The sequence below is a fragment of the Micrasema longulum genome, unplaced genomic scaffold (genome assembly GCF_059751315.1).
Source record: "Micrasema longulum isolate JH-2025_06_02 unplaced genomic scaffold, ASM5975131v1 h1tg002652l, whole genome shotgun sequence".
Classification (NCBI taxonomy): Eukaryota; Metazoa; Arthropoda; class Insecta; order Trichoptera; family Brachycentridae; genus Micrasema; species Micrasema longulum.
Window position 1 is genome coordinate 16,341 of NW_028279787.1, and position 14,036 is coordinate 30,376.

At 33.2% G+C, this 14,036-nt stretch overlaps 1 protein-coding gene across 1 annotated transcript; it reads left to right on the plus strand.

The window, feature by feature from the left end:
- Positions 1-785: 785 nt before the first annotated feature.
- LOC148271783 (tyrosine-protein kinase Fer-like) lies at positions 786-13,719 on the plus strand (the record flags this gene model as incomplete). The annotated part of the gene is made up of 2 exons (XM_088240941.1): positions 786-1,404; positions 13,529-13,719. Coding segments are annotated over exons 1-2 (387 nt in total), but the record flags the coding sequence as incomplete, so codon positions are not given.
- Positions 13,720-14,036: the final 317 nt, after the last annotated feature.

A 14,036-nucleotide genomic window follows, 5' to 3' on the forward strand; every position in this document is an offset into this window, starting at 1 on the left:
CTAAATTATATAGTGCATTTAAAGGTACATGTTAGAGCTTTTTTTAATGTTTAAACTATTATAATATAATTTCTGAAAATTATTGACCTATACTCCTTTTATCCAACAACAACAAACCATCACGCTGTTTCTCTGTAAAGGTAGGCAGAGGAATATAACGCTACATCACTTTATTTGCATACAGATCTCGTTTTCCGTTCATTCAACATCTTCTCCAGCATGCCGCCGATTCTGACTTTTGACATGTCCATCGTCAGATAAACAAATTCCTCCATTTGTTTCGGTATAACCCCATTCATAGTAATTCCACATTTAGTCAAACTTTCATTTGTTTCAAAAACCATCCATACATTCGATTTACCGAGATTCATCAGGCAATCGCTTCCCTTGCATACATTGTAAATTTTTGTTACCAAGAATTGCAGGTCCTCTGTTGTTAGCAAGAAGCACGGCGTCATCAGCATATAAAAGACAATTGACAATTGAGAAAGACAATTACGTAATAATTATTTACAGTTACAGTAATAATAATGTCTATAGGTTTTGCATACAACAATATATTGAATTAAACAATTACGTTTCTTCAAAAACTTTGAATTCTCGCGGACAAATTGTTACCTGTATCAGCATTCTGCGTCAATACCGGTCCTTACAAGTCTCTTTCACTCTCGCGCACTTATTTATTCTGCATCTCGCTCCGTCATTTAAAACTTCTCCGCTCGTCGAAAACTTTTCAGTTATTTTCGAGACGTTGCTTCGTGAGGTAGTGTCGCATTTGTCTTTGATACGTGTTTATTTGTTTTATTTTGACGTAATACACAGTAATATATCGAAAGCGTCGTTGTAGGATCTTTGTTTCTTCGCCGGCTACTTCCAAATACACAAAAAAGAAGTAAATGTGAGATCATAATCTTAAAATAAACAAATTGATAAAATCGTGAAACAGGTCGTGCCAAATTAACACTGCGCGGAATTGAAAATACTCCCATTGAAAAAAAAACGTCTCCAATAAAATTGTTGATAATTTTAAAATAATTTTAAAACTCCGCGGGATACTATACTGTGCGTACGTAACATTGTTTATGTATTTTTTGTGTTGTGATCGGTTTTGATTGTGTGGTTAAAAAATGTAAATAATTCGTATAGTCCAGTGACGCCCTTGTTTATATTTGGTGTCAAGTGTTTTAAAAATATATTTTTGCAAAAATATGGGGTTTTCTGCGACCCTACAGGGCCGCGCGGCCCACGAGGCGCTTATCGCCAGACAGGACGCAGAAATACGCCTTTTGGAAAATATTAAAAGGTGTTTGGCTAATAAGGTGAAGTGTGACAAGGAGTACGCGTCCGCTCTATCCACCGTAGCTACGCAGGGGCAAAAGCTAGAAAAATGCGAAGAGCTTTCAGGTGAATATAAATAATACATTATTGAAAATAATACAGATTTAATTTCAGCTTCTTAAAATATTTCTGGATGTTTGGAAGAAGTTGCCATCTAGCAATTTAGTTTATATCTGTACTCAAATCATGGATCATATTTGTAATTAATTTAATTATTATCTTGGCAAAACGAATTGTTTTTTTTTTTACGTATTAGATAGTTTTGACATTTTGGCTTAGAAATCGTTAATTTTGAACTGTGATAATGCGGAAAAATGAGGTGAAGTTGTTTTTACTCAAATCTCTTTTACTCGTGACTATTTAGTTGATAAGAAAAAAAGATATTAGGTACATATACTACATGATGCATTGCCAAGAAAAATGTCAATTCGATAGTTACATAATCTTACATTTGCGGAAAAAAATACTTTTACACTTTCCTTTTTGTGCAATTTTACTCAGTGACGTTTTTCTTGACATTGTAATACAATTAGGTTCAAAAAATATAAAAGATACTGATGGAAATTAAATTATTTTCATAATCACCCCATAGTAATAATCCCTTAGCCGCACAATGGTGCATAGGGTATTGTATTGCTACTCATTGTGAATTTTCTGTACGGATATGTAGAAGTATTTGAGAACTTGTAACTGATTATATACATATTTTAAAATCATCATCACCATCCGCACCCAGCGGGCATAGGGCAGTATTGGTACTCGAATTCAGCGTGTCTTGATCATTTAATACATAAAGGCAAGATGACCGATCTTTCGATTAAAAAAAAATGGGTTTTCAATTTTTCACACAGGAAATTCAATTTTACCTTGCAGACAATTATTGGCCCCGGGAGTATTTGGTGAAAAAATACATTGTTTTAAGTTTAAATGCACGTCTAATTTACCGGGAACCCGAGTCCTTGAAACAAATAAAAATTATTACACATAATATGTATTATATATAAATTAAACATTTAATAAATGAAAAAATCTGAACAAAAAATAATTGTGATAAGTATGTGCCGTGTGCCCTAATCGTACATATGAAACAAGGGGAAGCGTACATCACGGTACACATATCTACGCACTGAAATGTCATAGTTGAAGATAAAATTCTCCCTACCGACTACTAAGATACACTACCGATCCCCCCACCGTCAAGTTTTTATGTAAGTACATCGGTTTATACCGACGGGTCTAGAACTTCTCGATGCGTTTATCTGCGCATTAAAATTTTGGTTCCACCAAGCAATTTTTCCTTTAATTACGATTTATTTCAAATCTTTTTGAGATTAGCAATTCTTATCTTAACAGCCTATTCAAAATATAAGAGAGAAATAAGTCAAGAAGAAAAAATCAGTTTCCGAAACGAGTGGCTAGATGCAAAAAATAACGTCGCTAGATTCTGCCCTATTAAAATATAAGATAATCTAGGCGTAAGAAAGTTGCGTTTTTGCCTGAATTGGGATTTTTCAGTGTTTATGATCGCTTTGAAGTGGGCACTTTCTATCACAGAAGCCTATTTAAAATATAAATCAGAACTATTTTAAATGTTAATGAAGTAAGGAACGCGGACTAATTGTTGCGGTCATTCATTGGTTCGTTTCAATCATATGATGTCGAGATGACAAGTAGGTTGAACATACCGAGGAAGATACAGATAGTACAGAAGTTAAGTATACCGTCTCGATATGTACAGATGAAGATAGCGTACATAATTGAGGCCCAGATTTATAAGCAAGTACCTTAAATTTGGGATATGAAACCATAAAAATACAAAATATATACACGACACAACGATAAACTTACAATAATAATAATAATAATAATTCGTCATTGCAGACCCTTATCCGCACCTGATGGTGCATAGGGTGCAACATTGGTACAATCAAAGAAGCGGATCTCGATCATCTGTTACAAAAAAGTAAGGTTAATTTTTTCGCTTCAGGTGCCAGTCCAGGGACAATGAAATATTGCAATGTAAATGAAAATAAATATTTAATTTCGACCATCCCAGGAATCGAACTCAGGACCTCAAGCATGGAAGGCGAAAGCGCCAACCACTACACTACTAGGCGGACTCTTTTTTTAGTTGTCGAGTCGTAAACACTCGTCCGGGATTCTAGTTCCAATTTACACAGAACTGTATTCTTCATCCGCCCGGGCACTATTATAATAATTTTTATTACCTGTCATAAAATTTAATTTACTTTGTAAACTTAAGGCTGTTTTGCGTGCGTTTTACCAGACTGCAGCCTTAAATAATAATTTCAACGTGTTAGGATATTAGGAGCAAACTTAGAAATCTCCACCAAAAACGGAAAATTAGTTATTGATGTCAAAATAAACTGTACATAAACACCCACCTACCTACCTAAATAATAGCGTAATTCAAAACCGAATCTAAATCTTGCAAAAGCATATTTCAGTTATACTACTTGACACCGCAAGCTTAGCATTCTCCATTGAGTTGGTTAAGCATAATTACAAATCTCTCAATTATTTTTTAAGTTTTTCGCAAATATCTCAGTAACTTCTTCAATGGAGATTTCTAAGTTTGCTACTAATACCCCCATGTTGAATGTCATTATTTCGATTGTCCAGCGCCAGTTTATTATTTGATGAGAGTAAGTATTCTAGAACTAGAACCGACCGACAACGTAATGGTTATGTTTGACTATGGTTTTATGGTCGTTTTATGAGAGCCGCGACCCAAAAATTACTTCGGCTTTTAAATCTAACAAAAGACAACTTGGCTGGGTTCGTAAACATAATAAATATATCCGTTATGAATAAAATCACGTCTTAAGCCCCTAAATTTACAAAAAAAAATCAATGGCTTTTGAATAAAAAAGTCAACAGATAGAAGAGTTGACGAAATGTGGATGTTTAAACCTAAACACAGTGCGTAAAGTGGCCACTTAGTAGCCACTACTCAAACAAGCCGATGACAGGTCATAAGCCCTGTGAATGCCTGGACTTCCATATTCCCCTCTCAACAATGTTTCCTTCTCTGTTGCAACAGATTTAGAACTAAACAAAATATTTATATTCCATAAAATAAAATAAATAAAAGTACTTTGTTTTTAACCACTATTTTTTTTCCGTCGACCGGTTTCAAAGCAAACAAGCTTCTTCGTCAAGGTTCACGTAACTAATGAATTCTTTCCCATTTTTTTTCCATGTTTACTAAATACTACTCGTGGAGCCAATAGATCAAGTCTTTTTTTTTCCCTAAAAAGGGTGGTAATTTGATATGAATATTTTTGAATCTAGACAGAAGTGGACTAAAATAAAAATTGTTTATTTCATTATTAACCACAAAGTTAGTGCTTCAAATATGAAATTTATATTCCATTCGAAATTCCAATGTACTGGCGATATCAGAACAAAAGAACAACAATCATGCCCCAATTTATTTAAAAATAAACTAAGACTCATTATATCTGGCTGCGATACACTCCCACTCGCTTTTTAATTATGCACACGCTTAAACACAACTGGGCCCCGATTACAATGGGAAGTTAACATGTATCTTCAATTTTATCTACAAAGTAAAATTATGTTTTTTGTATGAAAAGCAAAATATGCGTACATTTTTTCTTCCAAACATGTTCTTTAAATTTTCATACAAATATGCTTATTTTCGTACACAAATATAGGGTTTTCTTTATAGGCAGTCAAAGATAACTCTGTTGACTTCCCATTGTAATCGGGGCCCTAAACACTCTTACATAAATACACACAAACACACCCTTTTACATATATGTAATTGAAATAATTTTGTTGTATCTGAATTTTCCTGTCTGTAATATAAGTAATTTGTGTATATTTTTTTGTTTTATGTGTTATTTCGTAATTTTCTGTTTGCGAGAAGATTACCTCTAATGTTTCTAAGTAATTAGTTCGGAAACATATTCCCTTTGCCAACTTTCTGGTATTATGACGTGTCCAACGCCCCTTCACAGTAAACGTCTTCAGAGTGATTGTTCGTACAAAATAACAGACTGAGGTAATGGTAAGTCTAAACCATTATGTTTTAAGTTTTTATAGAGGTAGATTCTAGCAGCCATGACTATTATTAGGTTCCATTCCAATGCACAAAGAAAATGAACCAAGGACTCACAGTTTAAAAATAAACTATTATTGTCGCTACTTAGAACACTTTCTATTTGTCCATAAACAAATCTGTGTTTCCTAAACAAAGAAAAAGCTTATTTCTGTATTTGTTTTGTTAATACCTCATACATATAGTCGAATCAAATTAAAATATTGCGACGCCACTCGACTGTGGACGTTGGCTCTCATCACTGATCATCAGTGTGGCTATATATGAAGCGACGTGTAGTCGCTCCCAAAAAATAAAAATCCCCAAATAAACCACTCTCTAGGGAGTAGAGAAAATTCAGAATACCACCTCAGGAAGAAAATTCTTCTCAATCCAGGAGATACGTCTTCTTCCTACTCTGCGTTTTCCTTCAACTTTTCCTTGTACGGACTAATTTATAATTCCTCTCCCCGCATAAAATGTCCAAAGGACTTTAACTCAACAAAAAGTTTAACACATTCGTCAAATGGCAAAATATGTATCATATTCATTTCATTTAACCCATTTTGACGAAAACGTAATGATAATTATTTAACTTTAATCTTTTTTGGTGCAAATATCTCGAAGTATTGTAAATTGCTAGTAAAATCGAATATTTTCTTTTTTAGTAGTAAAGTGTGTAATGGCTCAATTATTTACGAGTAGCTTACTAAAATAAAAGCGATAGCAGTGTAAAAATGTTTATTTTACGTATTAAATATATGGGTAGGTTGCCATGCAGTCAATGTCATAAATAACAGGTTTTTCGAAATAGATATGAAGATAATATTCAAATTAACCATTATTCAAAATACAAGAATCTGGTAAGACTAAAAAAGTGGCATTTTTGTTGATAGCGCGCCATTTTTAGGGTTTACGGCATTCGAGAAATCGGCAAATTGTCCAAGCGGTCAATCTTATCACTATTCTCTATTTGATTTGTGTATAACAAATATTTTAAACGATTTATTTTTTTATTGTGTCGCAATATCTATGTATTTCTTATAAGTAATTAATACATCTGTTGTTCCTGTAGATAAATCATAAGGTAATTTTTTATTGAATAGAATTTATAAACGCACAATGAATTTTCCCTTTATACGTACATAATATTATATAAACAACTTATAACCTGTTGAATTGAATGATCAAAATATATATTCAATATGGAAAATCATCAAATAAAAGAATCTGATAGTGGAATGGCGTATAATAACTTAAAACGGATCAGCTAGTTGAATGTTTGTTCTGTCTACAAGTAAGTTTGTGGCACAATATTTTTTGCGTGTATACGATTTTCATAAACCCATGAAACACACCATGAGTCTTTAGTTTGAAATAAGAATACTGTATATTATCCATAGTATATTATATATTATCCATGGATATTGGAGCTCTATGTAAGAATAGAGAATGGAGGCGTTGACCGAAGCGGAAGACAATAATGGGTGAATGTTAATATAGAATAGATGTGAAATCACTTTCAATAGGTGTGCGCTGTCACGGACCGAAATATCGCTGCTCGCCGTGCTAAGTTGTTCACCTTCAAATTCGAATTATTCATAATAATAAGTCAATTATATATGTATAGGTAGGCATTGGGTATTTCTATTGAGCCGTCATCTGTAGCTGGTTCGAACTTTTTACAAATCGACGCCGACGGTCCAAACAAATATCTGTATGACAACTGTCATTTTTAAGCATGCACAAAAATAGCTCCGGCTAGTTTTAATGAAATGCCGTGCATTGCATGAGACAATGTGTTTTTTTTTTAAAAACGCAAATTATGGTTGAGCATAAATTTTTATTTTTGATACGAGAAAACATCTGAACAAGCTGTGTAATACAGCAATTTAGCAAAAGCGTTTCGAATGCTAAGCCAATTGATTTTGCGTGTTTATAACATTAGGTATAAATTGAAGACCTCGGTTTAAAAACATCAAATGTCCGAAATTTTCCAAAACGATATTTTTGATTTTATTATTATCTGTTTACGCGTCCATATAATTGTTCTTTCCAAAGTCGTAGGTATATTAAATTCACTGTTAAAGATACGGCGTTTTTTGTGAAAACAGCGAATGTCCATATCAATTTTTATGAATGAACAAAAAATATAATATTAAAGTTAGTATATGACCTTCCCTATCTAACTGCAACTAGAGAACTTTTTAAACAAACTAAGCAATTAAATATAACTGAACTCTTTCAACTAGAATCATTAAAATTTATCCATAAATTAGCCACTAATGTAATTGTAGAGGAAGAACTAAAACTTGTAAAAAATTGTAGTCAAATACGAGAATATCAGACAAATACCATATGCAACTTTCTAAAATAAGACAAGGACAATCAAGACTAACGAACCAGGGACTGAAATTATACAATAAACTACCAGACAAAACTAAACAAAAGACTCAGACAAACTTTTCAAAAGATGTAAAAACTATTATTTTGAATAAATTAAAGTGAATGAAAAATGTTTATATTACTTTTTGTAAAATGAATGTAATAATCCGTAAGGGTTTATAAATAAATTTTCTAATAAAAAAAAATAAATATAAATATATACATAATTAGTATTTCGATCACTATGTAACGCAACTACCACTCATTGTTTGACAGTTATAAGGTGTTTGGGAGATTCTTTTGTATGGGTTTTTAGCCATAGAATCATAATAAACGAGAAGGCGCGTAGATGCGAGTTTGCATACATCGTACTGTGTCCAAAAGTTTGCCATACGCCTCACCCCTACCCGAAATCCCGCCTGCGCGCATACGTGAAGTGGCCGCGTAATGTTGCCAGACCGTGAACAATATATATATATATATTTTTTTTAAATAAATATTTTCGTTTTTTATGATTTACCCAAATATTTAATTTTGAGGGGCATTTTCAACGAGTTGTAAATAACTCACTATTAGAAAATGGAATCAAGTTGGGATAGAGTGGGATTCGAACCACAGACCTTTGGTCCGTGAGTCCGAGACACTAGCCACACGACCACAACCCGACAAAACACGCAACCAAAACACACATATAAGATAATGCTGTGTTATGTTTTACCTCAAAATAAATTTTTACTGACTGGACTTTAAAAAAACCAGGTAATTTTATTAGGCAAATGTAAAAAAATCATTAAAGAATAATTTAGTAATTAAGTCAATTAAGGCTTATAATTAGAAAGCCGGGTAAAAAAAATCGGCTACCCTGGCAATACTAACAAAATGTCCACCATGTTTTATTTCACAATCTGACTATTGTTAAATTAAACATGATGTAAAATAATCGAATCCTAAGATAATATTGTTCGTTAATTCGCTACTAAGACATGAAATGTGATCCCACCGTGTTCTCTTTTAATCCCAGCACACTGCCCTAGTTCTTGTATGTTCAATAGACCATTTTGCAAATTGTACAAAAGACATTTTATTTGCTTTTAAAGTCAAATAAATAAAAGCAGTAAGTGGAGATTGGCACTAAAAAAATGCTGAAAACACTATTTAATAACGGAAAAATAATAATTCTTTTGCTACATAAACGCGTTATAAGATAATGAACTTATTGGAATTCATAACTCATTTTTTTAAAATGGTCTATTGAACATACAGGGTGTTCATTAAACCCTGTCACATCCGAAACCGCGATGATCATCATCACCAAGAAGACATATTAGCCAAATAAAAAAAAAATTAGAACGAATAAAATTTTTAAAAATAAAATATGAAATATAGCAAATGTTGCTTACTTCTGCAGGGGAGAAACGAGGAAGGGTGAGAGGGGGAGTCTGACACTGCGCCGCGCTCCCCTCACTTCTCCCCTGCAGAAGTAAGCAACAATGAGTCTTTTTTAATATTTTTTTTTTAAATTTTCTTTGTTCTAAATATTTTTTTAAATATGCTAATATGTCTTCTTGCCCATGCTGATCATCGTGGTTTCGGATGTGACAGGGTTTAAAGAACATCCTGTGTAAGAACTAGGGCAGCGAGCAGTATTTTGACACTAACAAATGACACGGCACGGCATAATTATGAAATTTAATTCGTCAGTTGCGTACTTAGCGACGTCCACAGAGGAGCTTATGACCAAAATGTACAACTACTTATTTTTTTTGTAGTTTTGACTCTGGACTACTATAATTCTAAGTTTTTAGCAGTGTTTACTGAATATTTTTGCAAATCTAAATATGGAGAGTTCAACTACTTTACAAGTTTCTGAAAAAACACTATTTTTATTACCACTGTTCAAACTTTTTTTGCTTAGTTTTCATTAAAAACCGCAAAGGTCCAAATATTGCCTAAAATCATAAAATATCACACTAACATTTTATTTAATATTTAAATATACACACAAGATTTTTTTAATTTCTATGCAATACACTTATGATTTTATTTCGTCAAAAGACATAAAAACAATAGTGAAATCGTGGTATTCAGTTGAAATACTCTCCTGAAATATTGTTTGTTTGTGACATTTGGGGTTTTTAAAACGAGGTCCTCAATAGTAATGATTTTCATCACAACTCTGCGTATAAATAAATATTGGTAATCAATAATAAAACAATCATAACAATCATAAAAAAAAGATGAATCTAGAGCCATTATTACATTTTAATTTTAGTGTAAATTTTAAGCATAAATCCACATACAACGTATCAAAACATAAAGAAATATTGCTTTTAATTCAAAACTTTCTAATTGAAAATCAAACTAGAGAAGAAATCGCATTAATCATACAAATCGAACTCACACAGAAGTATGTGTTTTTTTAACCAACAATAAAATAAAATTGATTTGTTACTTTTCACTATCATCACATTATTTTATCATTACATTAGAAATGTACCATGAACCTTATAACTTTTTACATATTTTTTTCTCTAGTAAGCAATCATCGACCCAATTCTTTGCGTAGAAAAATAAGACAGACTTTACCGTTAGGCGTCATCTGCGTACACCGCGACTATTTTATAAAATTAATATTTACTGTGTTCGTATGTATGTACAATAAGCCAGCTTCTAACTCTGCCATATTCGTTTATGACACAATATACAAAATTAGCGATGTAATCAGACGCGGGATCGCCAACTCTGCTCGGCAAATGGTCTTGGAACATTAGTAAATTTAATGTTACTTATAAATTCGCTGCATCTTCAAAATCCCCCATATCCCCACGCCAGAGTAAAATTAGATGCATTTTGCATGCAGAGGGTGCAGTTTTTAAAATATTGAATATACATTTTTTCAAAACAATAATGCCATACACTCGGGGATGAATCCTGAACGAATATTGCAGCCGGTGTAAATGTTGACCCGTTATTGGTCAGTTTTATTAAAGAGCCTTTGGAAGTGAGCATTTGATTTGAAGAGGGTTTTGGCAAGCAATTTAGGGCCTTACGCATAAACTTGGCATAAAGTTACGCCTAAATATAGTGGTACAATTCGGAAGGGAATACCATTCTTATTATAGTGGTAGAATAAGGATGGTATTCCCATCCGAATTATACCACTATACTTAGCAGAGGCGAACCGTGTATAGAAGCGATTATGCGCAGCTTACCATTAAATTAGACTAACATAATAAAAATAAAAATAAATAAAATAAAATAATAATGTAATAAAAACAAATAAATAATAATCATTTATTTTAAACCATTTCCACCGTTCGTATTTTTATCCTAATATAAATATTAATTTTAATAAAGCGCGCCCAGCGCCTGCGCGTGAGCCAAGAAACTAGCCGATTATTCCAGCTTATTTTTTCATACAAATAAGGATACTATATTTTGAATGTCTTAACCCCAGTGCGGGTTTTTTCTCCTAGATTAAACTTGCAGATTACACAAATTATTTGAAGATTCTTGATTTGAAAAACAGTATTTCAAACATTATTTCTTAAGGGCTATTTTTCCTTGAGATGGTACTTTTGACATAAGACCATAATTACTTTCATGCGTCATATTGCAGGACATATGACGCTCGACGCGGCAGTTTTTAGCACTATTAATATCTGAACGATTCGGCAAGTTGACATTTCAATTGAATACCTAATACTCTATGCCTAATATGGACTGAATTCATCGTGCCATTATTTATTTCTTTTTCATGATTTTTTTATTAAAGTAATGGATAATATATCTATATAATATAATATATCACGAAGTTACGTCGTTTGAGTTGATTTCATGAATGATAGTTGTTGTATCACACAGAACCACAGAAAAATATCAATTTATAGTATATATTACTTACATTATATTATGTACCTTCTATGGAGGTACAAATATATGATATTTTTTAAAGCTTACCTGTAAATAAAATCACCATTCGCCACTGGTGTATACATACATATATGTATATCAATGATTACGAGTCATTTGTTTTGGTAATTTGTTTCAAACACCACATTATATTTCAGAAAACACATTTTAAAATCTATTTATAGTTTGATGCTGTGCAATCTGTGCATACAGTGTTATATGTATACATTTTTTCATACAAAATATAAACCTAACACAGTACTAATTACATGTACACAACACAATATACAATACTAATTTATAACAAGGACAACAAGATGTAATGATAATACACGTTATATTGTTTATGTTTGTGCTGTTATAGTTTTGTGTGTTAGGAGTGTGGTGTGTGGAATTTAGTAAATGGAATGAGGTGTGCATGTTATGGACACAAATAAAATATCGTTTTACTACAAATAATATAACTTTTATTGCATATTGAACACGATTTGTGAACGTAAAAATAATGGTATTTCTCAGAAATCACTTCCAATACAAATAATGTACTAAACATAAAAACACACGCCTTTCCAAGTGCAATAAAAACATGTGAGTTGCAATGTCACAAAACTGACTTTATAACACGCTATAATCTACGTTAAATTGTCTTGATTTTTATTAGATTTATTTACCTATATGCACTCTGCACCCATGCACAATTGCACATGGTATGAAAGGAATGCGTTATTTTTATACGAGCTAAACCCGGCAATGCATTGCTATTGCTGCATTTGAGTATATTCTCGTATATAGATTAAATGAACACAATCGAATGTTCGGTATCAATTATTGTGTTTTGGATTACATCAATTGTGAGAATATGCTGTGACGGGTAATTTTGATAAATGGGTATTTTAACATTGATATTTGTTTATTTATTAAGGAAATCATACCTTCTTTATATAAATACGAGGTACAAAAGAACAATGAAAAAAAGTAAGACCAATTACAGATTTCACACTAATTTATTATGAATGCAGGGGGAGAGAGGAAAAATAATTAGATTCTAAAAAAGGATTTTTTTAAATTTTATTATAAGACATTGTTCAGCTCTTACTTTTCCTCCCTCTCTCTCTGCTTCCATGAACATTTATATTTCTTAGTAAAAATATACAACCAACAAAAATTAATTAGATGCAGTCTAATTAATTTTTGATGGTCTGAAATACCGTCAACCGGGCGGCGGCGCCCCCTCGCTTCTCCCTGCAAAAGTACGCAACCATTTGTTTTTTTTAATACTTAGATATTTTTAAAAATATGCTAATATGTCTTCTTGCCTGATCATCGTGGTTTCGGATGTGACAGGGTGTGAAGAACACCCTGTATATAAAAAAATATTTTTTTTAAAAATAATCATGACGTGTTAGGGGCGTGGCCAATGGAATGACCGTTTTTGCGGGAATTCAAAATTACAAATTAAAAAAAAAAATTATGCCACAAATAATTAGCGAAAAAGTCGGTCTCATTGCGTTCGCCACGCATTAAGTAAGCAAATAATTGTAAAAAAATAAATATCGATCCACCGTATTGTATTTTATCATGCCTTGGTGTGAAATGGGTCAATCGTGCGACATCACGCAGTGGGCTCGTGGTTTGCACGTGCCCAGCGGTCCAGTGTCCGTGAATGTACGGTAGTGCTTTCATGTCCCCGTTCGCCGTCATTTTGTAAAATTATATGTAGGGCTTTTGTCGGATATTGTCATTCTTCCTCACGACTAAATTGCAATTGCGTCGTATCGACTATTAGTGACTATTTGTTCATTCCAGAGAGCGTGGTGCTGGGCGCGTGGCGGCAGCTGTGCGGCTCGTGGGAGGCGCGCGCGCGCCGCCTGCGCCGCGGCGCCGAGGCGCTGGAGGCGCGCGCGCTGGAGCGCCTGCACGCGCTGGGCGCGGAGCGGCGCCGCGCGCGCAAGGCGGCGCAGGAGGACGCGGCCCGGGTGGCGCAGCACTTCACGCAGGTACGTCACTGCGCGGTTCTTGGGGGGGGAGGTGCTGCCATTACTAATCAAAAACGAAATGTTTAGTTTTGTGTCACTGTATAAATCAACTCTGAATTTGATTGCCCAGAAATTGTACAATTGGTGTTGTTTCATGTACCACAACGAGTGTACGTGCAAGGCAACAAATGTTATTTAAAGAAAAAACTGCCGAACTTACGTCAATTACAATTATGGGTTTGCAATTTATTATTTCTAATAAATTTGGGAATATTACTGATATTTTTAACATGAATAATTCACAAATCAAAAAATGTCTAGTACCTCACTTTTTATCA